Source organism: Aulonocara sp. 'chitande type north' Nkhata Bay, linkage group LG9, assembly GCF_057382095.1.
Source record: "Aulonocara sp. 'chitande type north' Nkhata Bay isolate Kocher_YH1m ecotype deep benthic linkage group LG9, A_spYH_male_GT1.1, whole genome shotgun sequence".
NCBI classification, from domain to species: Eukaryota; Metazoa; Chordata; class Actinopteri; order Cichliformes; family Cichlidae; genus Aulonocara; species Aulonocara sp. 'chitande type north' Nkhata Bay.
In genome coordinates, this window is record NC_141352.1 from 28599708 (window position 1) to 28611685 (window position 11978).

An 11978-nucleotide genomic window follows, 5' to 3' on the forward strand; every position below is an offset into this window, starting at 1 on the left:
GCAAATGTAGCAAGTGGACCCAAGTTTTCCATAACACTAGGTACAAAATTTTTAGGAGCACAAACAAGAACTTCAGTCTTCTCCTCATTTAGTTGAAGAACGTTTCCAGCCATCCAACATCTAATGGAGTCTATGCACTTGTGCAAAATCTGTAGCTTGGAAACATCATGGGGCTTAAAGGAGATATATAACTGAATATCATCTGCATAGCAGTGATACGAAATGTCCTTAAAAGTGCTCAATAAGTGTTGAAGAGGAAGTAAATACAGTAAGAACAATAAAGGCCCCAAAACTGAACCTTGTGGCACACCATAGGCAAGAAAAGTAGAAGAGGAACTGTACTTCGAGGTAGCCACAGAAAAGGATCGTTCATGCAAATAGGATTCAAACCAGTCCAAAGCAGCCCCTGATATACCCACCAAACCTCTCAGCCTATCTAGCAGAATATGATGGTCCACAGTATCAAAGGCGGAGGTCAGGTCCAACATCAACAGAACGGAGCATTCTCCTGCATCACATCTCATCAAAATGTCGTTGGAGACTCTAAGAAGTGTAGTTTCAGTAGAGTGAGCTCTACGAAAGCCAGATTGGAATTTATCCAGAATGCTGTATTCATCTAGAACAGCTATAAGCTGCTTAGCCACAACCTTTTCTAAAATCTTAGAAATGAACGGTAATTTTGAAATCGGTCTGTAGCTACTGAGAAGAGAAGCATCAAGCTTAGGTTTTTTTAACAGTGGGTGAATAACAGCATTCTTACAATAAACAGGGACCTGACCTGTTTATTGTAAGAAACCCTAACTTTATCAGTAAAGAGGTATCGGTACAAGATGTAACTTATGTTTGTCCTTTCTAAAGTACTTAACTCAATAGGAATTCAAGTTATGTTTAAACAGCCTGTGTGTCAATACATTTAGGTAGAAACCTCACAGCAAGTTCACTGCAGTGCAGCTAGCATGTGTGTTATTTCTAAAAACAGATTAAGTGGCAGGAAGGCAGAAAGTACTTTTTATATTAATTTAATGTGACAAGTTCAGATGACAGTGGTTCAAATGCAAAAAACTAAGCATCTTCGGTGTTGCAGTGAGAATACAGGGATTAAAAATAATCTGCAAATTTTAATCACACACCCATCTTTGTCCAGTGCTCTTTCAGATTTGGTTAGTATTTAGGCTGTACCTGGAAAGCAGACACCAGCAGCTTTGCAGCTTGAGCAAAAATTGGGAGATTGCAGTAGCTTCTTGGGCGCGTGCTGCCTCCCTATAGTTACATTTTAAATGTTTGGCTGCTTTATGGGGAAATTGGGCACCTGGTCCCACTTACCCCACCAAGCTTATACTAAACAGGTGCACTAATTTAAGACCTTTATACATTTAAATAAGTTCTACGAACCATTAACCACAATCATAAAATAGAGAAAATCTTAAAGAGACTGGATGTGCGTACCATGAATCCCCATGTGTCACAACAGTTATGATGCAACATTCATTTCTCAAAGAATGCAGAGACTTGTTTGGTATCAGCTTTTCACCATTTACCAAAGAATTTCTACAAGTCTGGGAAAAGCACTGGTGTGTTGGTTGATGTGGATAATTTTTTGCACAGGCTTAACAAAAAAACAAACAAAAAACCAAAAACAAAACGCATGAGCTAAATCAGACCTCAAGACTCCTGTTTAAAACATTCAAAGGTGCTCAGAAACTTGGCATCAAACGGATCAGCACATACAAAACATTTAGTAGTCAAGAGTATAAAGCACAAACTAAATGTTCATTTGAAAGGTCAGTCCAGTAGTCCAGCAGGTTCCACACTGCAGTTCCTAAAATAAAAGGCATAGATTTAATGTAGTGTTTGAAACTTGCCCTGCTCCCCTCAACAAGGATGATGTGCCTGAAAGAAACCCACAATAAATTCATTGATTTTGCGCATTTTGTTTTCTGATGTGCCAGTGTGGGTGGCTTACCGACATGAAGCTATGAAATGTTGGTATCTGATCTGCAGGGGGTGCTGAAGCTTCTTGGCCTGGTACAGTGGCACCTTGGGACTGTAGCTTGGCAATCGGGATTGGTAGTGTGACATGAAAGGCTGGTAGCGTGGCTGCTTGGCCTGGAGCTGGTAGAGTGGCCGTTTGGGCCATTGGGCTTCCAGAAGCTGCTTGAATTGGTAATATGTCTGCTGAGGCATGGGCTGAGGCTGAGGGTACAGGGGCAGAACGGCAGCCTGCTGGGGCACCTGCAGATGGAGGTACAGGGGTGGGAAGACTACCTGCTGGTGCACCTGTGAATGGGGGTGCAGGGATGGAAAGACAGCTTGCTGGGGAACCTGTGGATGGGGGTGCTGGGACAGAAAGGCAGTCTGCTGGGAAACCTGTGGATGGGGGTGCTGGGACAGAAAGGCAGTCTTCTGGGGAACCTGTGGATGGGGGTGCTGGGGCAGAAAGGCAGGGCCCTGTGGTGGCTGAAGATGCAGGGGTGGGAAAGCCTTCTGCTGCGTTGCCAGAGGCAGAGAGTGTGAATGCAAACCAGTCTGCTGGAGAACCTGTGGATGGTGGTGCTGGTGCAGAAAGGCAGTCTTCTGGGGAACCTGTGGATGGGGGTGCTGGGGCAGAAAGGCAGGGCCCTGTGGTGGCTGAAGATGCAGGGGTGGGAAAGCCTTCTGCTGCGTTGCCAGAAGCAGAGAGTGTGAATGCAAACCAGTCTGCTGGGGAACCTGATGTGGATGATGTGGACGTAAACCAGTCTGCTGCTTCAACTTAGGGAGACTTGGTGGATGGTGTGGATGCAAATGAGACTGCTGGGTCACCTGAGAGAGACTGGGTGGATGCAAACCAGTGTGCATTGTCACCTGAGATAGACTGGGTGGATGCAAACCAGTGTGCATTGTCACCTGAGATAGACTGGGTGGATGCAAACCAGTGTGCATTGTCACCTGAGATAGACTGGGTGGATGCAAACCAGTGTGCATTGTCACCTGAAATAGACTGAGTGGATGCAAACCAGTGTGCATTGTCACCTGAGATAGACTGGGTGGATGCAAACCAGTGTGCATTGTCACCTGAGATGGAGTGGGTAGATGGTGTGGATGTAAACCAGTCTGCTGGCTCTGCTGAGGCACACTGGGTGGATGCAAAACAGCCTGCTGGCTCACCTGAGGCACACTGGGTGGATGCAAAACAGCCTGCTGGCTCACCTGAGGCACACTGGGTGGATGCAAAACAGCCTGCTGGCTCACCTGAGGCACACTGGGTGGATGCAAAACTGTCTGCTTGCTCTCCTTAGGCACACTGGGTGGATGCAAAACTGTCTGCTTGCTCACCTGAGGCACACTGGGTGGATGCAAAACTGTCTGCTGGCTCACCTGAGGCACACTGGGTGGATGCAAAACTGTCTGCTTGCTCTCCTTAGGCAAACTGGGTGGATGCAAAACAGCCTGCTGGCTCACCTGAGGCACACTGGGTGGATGCAAAACAGCCTGCTGGCTCACCTGAGGCACACTGGGTGGATGCAAAACTGTCTGCTGGCTCACCTGAGGCACACTGGGTGGATGCAAAACTGTCTGCTGGCTCTCCTGAGGCACACTGGGTGGATGCAAAACAGCCTGCTGGCTCACCTGAGGCACACTGGGTGGATGCAAAACAGCCTGCTGGCTCACCTGAGGCACACTGGGTGGATGCAAAACTGTCTGCTGGCTCACCTGAGGCACACTGGGTGGATGCAAAACTGTCTGCTGGCTCACCTGAGGCACACTGGGTGGATGCAAAACTGTCTGCTGGCTCACCTGAGGCACACTGGGTGGATGCAAAACGGTCTGCTTGCTCTCCTGAGGCACACTGGGTGGATGCAAAACTGTCTGCTTGCTCTCCTGAGGCACACTGGGTGGATGCAAAACTGTCTGCTGGCTCACCTGAGGCACACTGGGTGGATGCAAAACTGTCTGCTTGCTCTCCTGAGGCACACTGGGTGGATGCAAAACTGTCTGCTTGCTCTCCTTAGGCACACTGGGTGGATGCACCTGAGGCTGATGCAGTGCTGGCTTACCAACATGCTCTGACAACTCTGGCTTTTGGGGCTGCTTTACCTGGCAGCTCAGGGTTGGGCAAGGCCGGCAGGCAGACTGCTCCTTGTGCGGGCAGGGCCGGCAGCTAGGCCCCTGGGGTGGACAGGGTCGGCATGAAGGCTGCTTATTGGGTAGGCAGGAAGTTTTTAGTTGTTGTTGGGGCACCTGTGACTGCTTGGGTTTGTGCTGACGTGGTTGAGATGCCCGTAGATTTGGTAGGGGCTGAACATCAGGCTTTGGTTCTTTGGACACAGAGCCATTCTGTTTTAGGGTTTCAGATTCAGGGTGATACTGGTTAGTGGAGGACATAGTTGTGTTGTGGCTTTTTGCATTCAAGGGTGAGGTATGATTTCCAAATGTCTCACTACCATGCAAAGTGTCATTCCCAGAGTTAAGACTACTTAAATCCAATCGATCATCTGCAACAGGCACCTTCTGATCTGCATGATTTTCAAAAGGGACAGTGTTATAGGCTTTTAAGCAAAAATTTAAGTCTACAAAATGCAATGGTGTGTTTGCTTACCATTTGCTTGAGGTCCTCCCACAACTAACAAAAACAGCATCCACCATCTAGACAAAATACCAAAATGACTCTAAGCTTTAATAACACAACTTAAGAGATGGTTTGATACAGATATTAGTAAAAACTAGTGATGGGTCCAGAAACACTCACGCACCGACGCATGTATCAAGCTCCACTAGCGATGCCTTGCCGTGCGTCGCTTTAAGAAAAAGTCACGTGATCGATACAGCTGCTGTATCGCTCATTGCCAACGCGCCAAACTGTGTTTAAAAGGTACCGCATCCGCATCTGCCAACGGAATGAGTCCCCACCAAAAAAACAAAACAAAACACAAAATTACTCTCGCAAAGATTAAAAAAAATAATAATACACATCTCTCCATAACACAATGGAGCCCGAAAGAAAAAGAAATGTTTCTGCTGTGTGGAATCATTTTGATCTTTTAACTGCAAATAAGGTAATAGTTTGTCTGTCTTTGTTTCAGTGTAATCTATCAGAATAGAGAAAAAAAAAAAAACAGCCATGTGACTTGAAGTGTAAATTATTCATTTCATTTTATGCAGGTTAAATGTCGCATCTGTTCTGCGGAGGATAAACCTATTTTTCTGAATAGAAATTTATAATAAACTGAGTCAAATGGGTAATATTACATTCACAATACTTTCATTTTAATTTTCACTTAATGTCATTCATAATATATTTTAAAGATGTCTACAATATTTGCAATATAGAAGATATAAAATGATTCCATGGAAAGTACAATACCTTACAGTGTATACAGTGCATATAAGTATGACTAGGTCATTGAATCAGTGTCTGTTGTGAGTCTCAAGTAAGTTGCCTGCAATGATATTTAAGGTCCAGCAGGTGTCAGTATGGAGCAAAACAGTCGACACAGTGTCGATACAGTTTGGGGAATGTGCTGAAACGCTTCACGAGGCCTCATCTACCCATCACTAGTAAAAACAGTTTTAAAAGCTTACCTTAATAAAAAACTCATGGTCTCAGCTGCAGGAAGCAGCAAACTCTGCCACTTCTCTCAGCTGCTACCAAATCAAGAAGCTGAAAAACACAGCAAGGCCAGTGCAGCCCTTTTAAAAAATTTTCCTCTCTGTCATGGGTGGTTAATTGGACTCAGGTGTGATTGTTTGTATGCAGGTGTAGCTAATTAGGAAACACTGTGGCCAACAGTAATGTTTTAATCTTCTTCATTATTCAACATTTGCACATAAATAAGTGACATATTATTCAGTACTTTTAAAAGTTTTCGGCAAAATTATCCACGCCCACTGCTGCACTATGAAGTCTGGGATATTTTGGGCCACGAAGTCTACGCCGTCACATCCTTAAAATTCAGGGAAATCAAGGACGCATTTGTGGCTGCATTTCGAGCAGCCTTTGAATTGGGACAGCCTCGCTGTCGCTGTGACGTAATCGGCCTTAAAATGCGGCCTTTAAGGCTGCAGACCCTGAATTGGGATACAGCCATATTCTACTGTTTTACATGGTGCTGTATGCAATACATTTTTTGTTTTTTTTGTAAAGCATAATAGGTCAGGCTGGGCCAGTTCCTATGTATTTAACAGTTCTATCACTGATACTTTATTCTGTTTATTTATAGTCAATTACTAGTTTTTGGTCACTATTATTCTGGTATTTATTGTTATAAACTGTGTTTTAACTAGTTCTTGTTGTTTGGGGGCCCTTAAAAATGAATTATTTCTTGACCTATCTGAATCAGCTGTCTTAGGAACAGTTCTGTTTACGTTATATGTGCTTGCTTTAGGCAGTATTATTAGGATGCATAGTATACATTTTCACTGCTCTGCAGATGACACCCAATTTTATCTAGAAGCCAGATAACGCAAACCATTTAGATAAGCTGTAGGTATGTCTTAAAGACAAAGACGTCAATCACGTCTAACTTTCTGCTTCTTAATTCAGATAAAACTGAGGTTATTGTATTCTGTCCTGAAAATCTTAGAAATATGGTATCTAACCAGATTCTTACTCTGGATGGCATTACCTTGGCCTCCAGTAACACTGTGAGGAACCTTGGAGTGAAGTTTGACCAGGACATGTCCTTCAATGCACATATTAAACAATTATGACTGCTTTCTTCCATTTGCACAACATCTCTAAAGTTAAAACTGTCCCATCTCAGAGTGACACTGAAAAACTAGTTCGTGCATTTATTACTTCTGGGGTGGACTACTGAAATTTATTATTATCAGGATGTAAGAAAAAACAAAAATCTCCCTTAAAAGCCTTCAGTTTATCCAAAACCCACAGCAAGAGCACTGATACGGTCTAGAAAGATCAAATTTCTCTTCCTTGCCTCGCTGTTAATCGAATTTAAAATCCTGCTCCTCTCATACAAGGTCTTGAATAATCAGCCCCCCCATCTTATCTTAAAGACCTTATAGTACTGCATCACCCCAATAGAGCACGTGTGTGATTCCCACTATCAGTGAGCTTCTATCCTCAGGCCAAGTCCTACGACCTTATGTCCCATTCCAGAACTTTCACTGTCATATCTGATTTGTTATATCAAACGCTGCTACACCGTTTGTTTATATTACCCTGCTCGCTGTTGTACATTACACTGGTCACTCTACTTGCATTGCTCTGTCAATAAATTGCCATGCTAATAAGGCAGAAAGCACTTTAACATTCCATTTGCACAATGTACATTTCCAGAGTTTAACCTTACTTATTGTTTAAGTCTCGATCAAAGGAGCAGTTCAGAACATTTCATTGTGTGTTGTACTTGTATGAAAATGTGACAAAGACTCTTGTGGTTCCTGGAGTATTCAAAAGTAGGACAGGAGGCAGAGTCTTCAGCTGTCAGGCGCATCTTCTGTGGAACCACCTTCAAATTTGGATTTAGGAGACAGACACAATCTCTACTTTCAAAAATAGGCTTAAAACGTCTATTAAAGCATATAGTTGGGGCTGGATCAGGTGAACCAAAAACCTCCCTCTGTTACGCTGTAATAGTTTCTGGGGGATTCCCATGATGCACCAAGTATTTTTAGTCACCTTTCACACTGCGTTTATAAACCACTCCGTATTTAATCCTTAGTAATTATCTTTGGGGAGAGCTCTTCCACAGCATCTCTTATCTGCAGTGTAAAATTTCAATCTGCTTTGTATACAAGTTTCTACAAATTGTAACTCTTAACAGAAGGAAAGCATTGTGTTGGCATCATACACACATCTTGTCAAACTTTATTACCAAATCATTCAGTAAATGCTTAGAGAGTCAAGATGAAAGTTATTTTAATTGGGAAGGTCCGTACAACGATTCAGAAGGCTCAACATTGCTGTGCCTAAGAGAAAACATTCATGAATAAAGGCCATTGAAAACCAGTTATCTCATTAATCGTTTTCCATGACCATTGGTCCCTTTGTGTGGCTATTACATTAGCACCACGTTCTGTGCCTGAAAGAAATAAATCCCACTTAAAATTCACTCCTGTTACTCAGCCAGTAAGAAGAGCTCACCCAGATGAAGGTTGAGCAGAAATTGGACTGTTTAAAAAGTTTAACTTTCTAGAAGTAACTCACCTGGTGGGGATACTGGAGTTGCTTGCCTGGATAGACCAATAACTTTCCCCCTGTAGATGGGCAAGACAGTCATGTAGTGTGGACGCTTGGACTGGTAGTAAGGCTGGTAGTGTGGCCATTTTGCATGGTACTGAGGCATCTGGAGTGAGTATAGTGGCCACTTGGCCTGATAGTGAGGTCTCTGAAGCTGGTAAAGTGGACGGTCAGGCCACTGGGGCAGGAAACCAGGCAGCCTGAGTGGAGAACCAGGCCGGTGGGACACCCGAGGCTCCTTGGATTGGCAGAAGTGCTTGGGCGGGCAGGAAGGCTTCCACTTTGGCTGGGTTGCCCAAGATAGGGAGTCAACCTGCTGTCTGGGAAGCTGTGGTGCACTGGTGAACTGCTGGGCCTTCTGGGGAAAGCACAAAGCCTTTGAGCTGTGCCAGCATACACGCTGAATGGGTGCCTGAGGTTTATGCTGCTGCCGGGGGACCCGTGACTGCAAACCAGACTTCACTACCTGTGACATTTGATGATGTGCATAAAACTAGTTATCAGGCAGAGACTTGCACGGTTAGATTCACTGTTGTGCCAGGATCACTTGCCTTTGCATTCAGGGTTAAAGTATGAGCAGCATTTGACTCGCTGCGCCATGAAGCATTCACTCTGGGGTAACGACTACCTGAATCTGGTTGGTATCCAGCAAAAAGCAGTTTGTTAACCTTTAAGAATATTTAATCTATGCAATTAAACAGTGATGCAATTTAACTTGCTTACCGTTTGCTTGATGACTTCCAACAGTGAGAAGTAACAACAACAACAGCCAACTAAAGAAAACAAGTGTCTGTAAGCTCTAACTGAAAACTTTTAGCTTCATGGAAACCTATTTAGTACTTGCCTTAATGAAAACCTCATTGCTTCAGCAGCAAGAACCCACAAACCCAGCAGCTACTGCTGTCAGCTGCTACCAAACCAGGAGACCAGCAAAAGAACCTGAGCTCTCGAAAATCTTTAAAAGGTTTTCCCTTTATCTTGTTGATTAGGTGACCACAGGTGTTTCTACTTCAGAGCAGATTAAGCTCACTATGACACCAGGAAAGGACCTTGAGGTATTTTGCAACTCTTTGCAAATCATTTTCAGCAGCTTCCATTGTGCAGATGCTGTTCAGATGACTTAAATGTGAAAAACCTGCAGCTGAATTTGTTGGAGCTGCTGATTGGTTTAGATGTTTGTTCTTAAAGAAGCCTAAATATTTTCACTGGATTTCCAAATAGTATGATTTTAAATTATGAAGGTTAATTCTGCTAAAATAATACATGTGCAGCTGACAGAAGTATTCCGCCATTGGCTTTATGTCTATATCAACATGATTTCTATCAATAAAATCATTGCAAAGTTTGGAAATTCCTTTGCTACAAACATTAAAAAGTAGGTTTGGCTTAACAAACATAAACAACACATTAAATAAGTGTACTAGTCTAAAAATCTCCTTTATTTCATTTATTGCAAAAGTTTAAGAATATCATATAGCTTAGAAAAGACAGCCTGCTCACTTTACAGGTTACCACAGCTGATCGTGGGGCGACCGTGGCTCAGGGGGTTGGGAAGCGCATCTGTAACCGGAAGGTTACAGATGCGGAGTCGTGCTCTAGTGGAGGGGATTGTAAAAGCTGCATTATTAGAGTTACAATAAAGTTTACTGAAGCAGAAAGCACCAACGTCTAAGAAAAAAAAAAAAAACCCTGTGAACTTTGCACACTCCTAGAAAACACATTGAAACACAATAAAGGTCTGCCAGGTGAACAGTATCTACTTTGATCCAATGTTTTAAAGAAAACAAGTTAGAAGCAGTTCTTAGCCTTTGAGTGTAATGGAGTAGATGTGCTGTGGAATGGATATGGATACGTTCAATGGAAATGTTGCAAAAACCCTTTTGGGGCACACATTATGCTGGCAGCCTTTGTCAAAGATGGTGTAACAATATAGGGGATAATATAGGGATTTAGTTTAGCTTAACGCTAAACTAGATATTGAGCTTTTCAACAAATAAATAGACACGTATAGCAAAAATAATTATAGCAGTAGCTGTATTTTACTTTGAAAGGTCAGAACAGTGTTTCAATGTTGCAGTGCCTAAAACAGAAATCGTGAGTTCAGGAAAGTAACATCTGAACTCTTGGATGATCTGAGAGGTTTCATTAGATAACCTTCCCCATTGTTTCTCTTAGTGTTGCTGCCTCATGCTTATTAGCTGCTGCGCCGGAAAGAAATTCATGTTAAACACAAAAGTCCCCCGATGTTGCCCTGCCTACTTTTATAACGTCCTAGCGGAGACAGTTTGATTACAAAATTTGAGGGGAGAAAAAAAAAGAAAAAGATTTGGATCATAATTTTAATGAGTCTGCTTGAAAAACTTATTTCCAACGTGCATATCTGATCTGCTGGGGGTGTCGAAGATGCTTGATTCGAAAGAGCGGAGTCTTGGGTCGGTGTCCTAGCAGCCTTTCCCGGTAACGGGATATCATGGGCCGGTAATGTGAGTACTTGGCCTGGTAGCGAGGGATCAGGAGCTGGTAGGGTGGCCGTTGTGGCCACTGGGCCATTTGCGGCTGCTGGAGCCGGATACTTGGCCGGGGTACCTGCTGCCACTTTAGGGCCGAACCAGGCTGCTGGGGTGCCTGAGCCACCTGTGCCCATTTGAGTTCAGCTCTAGGCTGCTGGTGCACCTCTGCAAATTGTAGCTGTTGGAGAGGGGATTGATGCATTTGGATTAAATCCAGCCGCTGGTGTGATGAACCAGGCTCCTCTGGCACCCACAGCTGCTGAGATGGAGAGTAGAACTCTGGGGATACCTGGGACACCTTAGGCACCCCCAGCCGGTTGAGTGGAGAACGGGGCTGCTGTGGTACCTCCAGCTGCCAAAGTGGAGGACTACGCGGCATTGGCACCTGCAAGAGCACCTGTGATGGGCATGTAGTCTCACTGGGTGGGGAGGTAGGTGGCGGCACCTGGGGCTCCTGTGACTGCCTGGATGAGAAGGTACGCTGCTGTTGGAGCACCTGTACCTGAAAACCAGACTCCACTTCTTTTAGTGGAGGTTCAGTATTACTTAATGAATACTGGAGATCTGGCAAAGACCCATTTTGTGCCAGTGTTTCGGCTTCAGGCTGATAATCCACTGTTACTGTTGTGCTGTAGTTACTCTCATTCAAGGTTGAATTATAGTTATCAAGTATCCCACTGGTCCCCAATGTCTCATTTTTAAAGTAAATGCTTAAATCCAGTTGATCATCCGTATGGGCTAATTCTTGATCTGTGAGAGAACATTGGAATATGTTAGACAAAAATGTTGGTGCATAAAATTATCAAATTTTATTTGCTTACCATTTTCTTGATGACTTTTGACAGCTAGCAAGAACAACAGCAACCATCTAGACAAAAGAGACTATAAGCTTTAATAGTGACATTAAAAATATGTTTGATTTAACTTTTAAAAAAACTTCTTTAAGGCTTGCCTTAATATAAACATCATAGCTTCAGCTACAGGAAGCAGCAAAGACAGACACTTCTGTCAGCTGCTACCAAACTATGGACCTAGAAACTAATGAACAGACAGTAAGGCAGCGAAACTCTTTGCAGAACTTTATTTTCTTACCTTCTGGCTTAATTGGCCAGCTGTGTGACTACTTGAAGCCAGGTGAAGCTAATTAAGAAACCAGCGAAGCACAATGAGGCACTGCAGGCAGATTTAAGCAACACTCTGCCAACCTTCAGTTCAGCTTTCTTCAAATGTTTTATCAGGGTTGTTTGAAATGAAGCAGACCTGCGTAGTGTTCAGATTTCTTAATA

General features: G+C 43.6%; 3 protein-coding genes and 1 long non-coding RNA gene across 5 annotated transcripts; all 4 read right to left on the bottom strand.

Annotated features, from left to right (window-relative positions):
- Positions 1–1003: 1003 nt before the first annotated feature.
- Positions 1004–3508, bottom strand: LOC147322287 (uncharacterized). Its single transcript, XM_086305188.1, has 3 exons — positions 3013–3508; positions 1964–2844; positions 1004–1819 (listed from the first exon to the last, which is right to left on the bottom strand). The coding sequence occupies exons 1-3, from the start codon at positions 3046–3048 to the stop codon at positions 1783–1785; spliced, it is 954 nt and encodes a 317-aa protein (XP_086161314.1). The 5' UTR covers positions 3049–3508; the 3' UTR covers positions 1004–1782.
- Positions 3509–3670: 162 nt separating this feature from the next.
- On the bottom strand, positions 3671–5703 carry LOC147322288 (uncharacterized). Of its 2 annotated transcripts, XR_015130912.1 has the most exons (4): positions 5563–5682; positions 4734–4867; positions 4580–4626; positions 3671–4496 (listed from the first exon to the last, which is right to left on the bottom strand). It is a non-coding gene; the product is annotated as an uncharacterized LOC147322288 (long non-coding RNA). The 2 variants fall into 2 exon arrangements; XR_015130911.1 differs by lacking the exon at positions 4734–4867 and having other exon boundaries at positions 5563–5703.
- Positions 5704–7776: 2073 nt separating this feature from the next.
- LOC147322289 (uncharacterized) lies at positions 7777–9124 on the bottom strand. The gene is made up of 5 exons (XM_086305189.1): positions 9027–9124; positions 8906–8955; positions 8734–8816; positions 8150–8648; positions 7777–8024 (listed from the first exon to the last, which is right to left on the bottom strand). Exons 1-5 carry the CDS (start codon positions 9041–9043, stop codon positions 7912–7914), a joined length of 762 nt encoding a protein of 253 aa, XP_086161315.1. The 5' UTR covers positions 9044–9124; the 3' UTR covers positions 7777–7911.
- Positions 9125–10199: 1075 nt separating this feature from the next.
- Positions 10200–11780, bottom strand: LOC147322290 (uncharacterized). Its single transcript, XM_086305190.1, has 3 exons — positions 11645–11780; positions 11514–11560; positions 10200–11442 (listed from the first exon to the last, which is right to left on the bottom strand). The coding sequence occupies exons 1-3, from the start codon at positions 11659–11661 to the stop codon at positions 10544–10546; spliced, it is 963 nt and encodes a 320-aa protein (XP_086161316.1). The 5' UTR covers positions 11662–11780; the 3' UTR covers positions 10200–10543.
- Positions 11781–11978: the final 198 nt, after the last annotated feature.

Bases quoted from the DNA above. Each gene is read 5' to 3' on its own strand.
- LOC147322287 (XM_086305188.1), bottom strand. From the start codon at position 3,048: ATGCACACTGGTTTGCATCCACCCAGTCTATCTCAG. The intron at 2,845-3,012 runs GTGACAATGCAC...AGTCTATCTCAG, and splicing joins ATCCACCCAGTCTATCTCAG to GTGACAATGCACACTGGTTT. The intron at 1,820-1,963 runs GTAAGCCACCCA...CTTTTATTTTAG, and splicing joins CATTTCATAGCTTCATGTCG to GAACTGCAGTGTGGAACCTG.
- LOC147322290 (XM_086305190.1), bottom strand. The intron at 11,443-11,513 runs GTAAGCAAATAA...GTTCTCTCACAG, and splicing joins CAAAAGTCATCAAGAAAATG to ATCAAGAATTAGCCCATACG.
- LOC147322289 (XM_086305189.1), bottom strand. The intron at 8,817-8,905 runs GTAAGCAAGTTA...GATACCAACCAG, and splicing joins TGGAAGTCATCAAGCAAACG to ATTCAGGTAGTCGTTACCCC. The intron at 8,025-8,149 runs GTGAGTTACTTC...TATTTCTTTCAG, and splicing joins AACTCCAGTATCCCCACCAG to GCACAGAACGTGGTGCTAAT.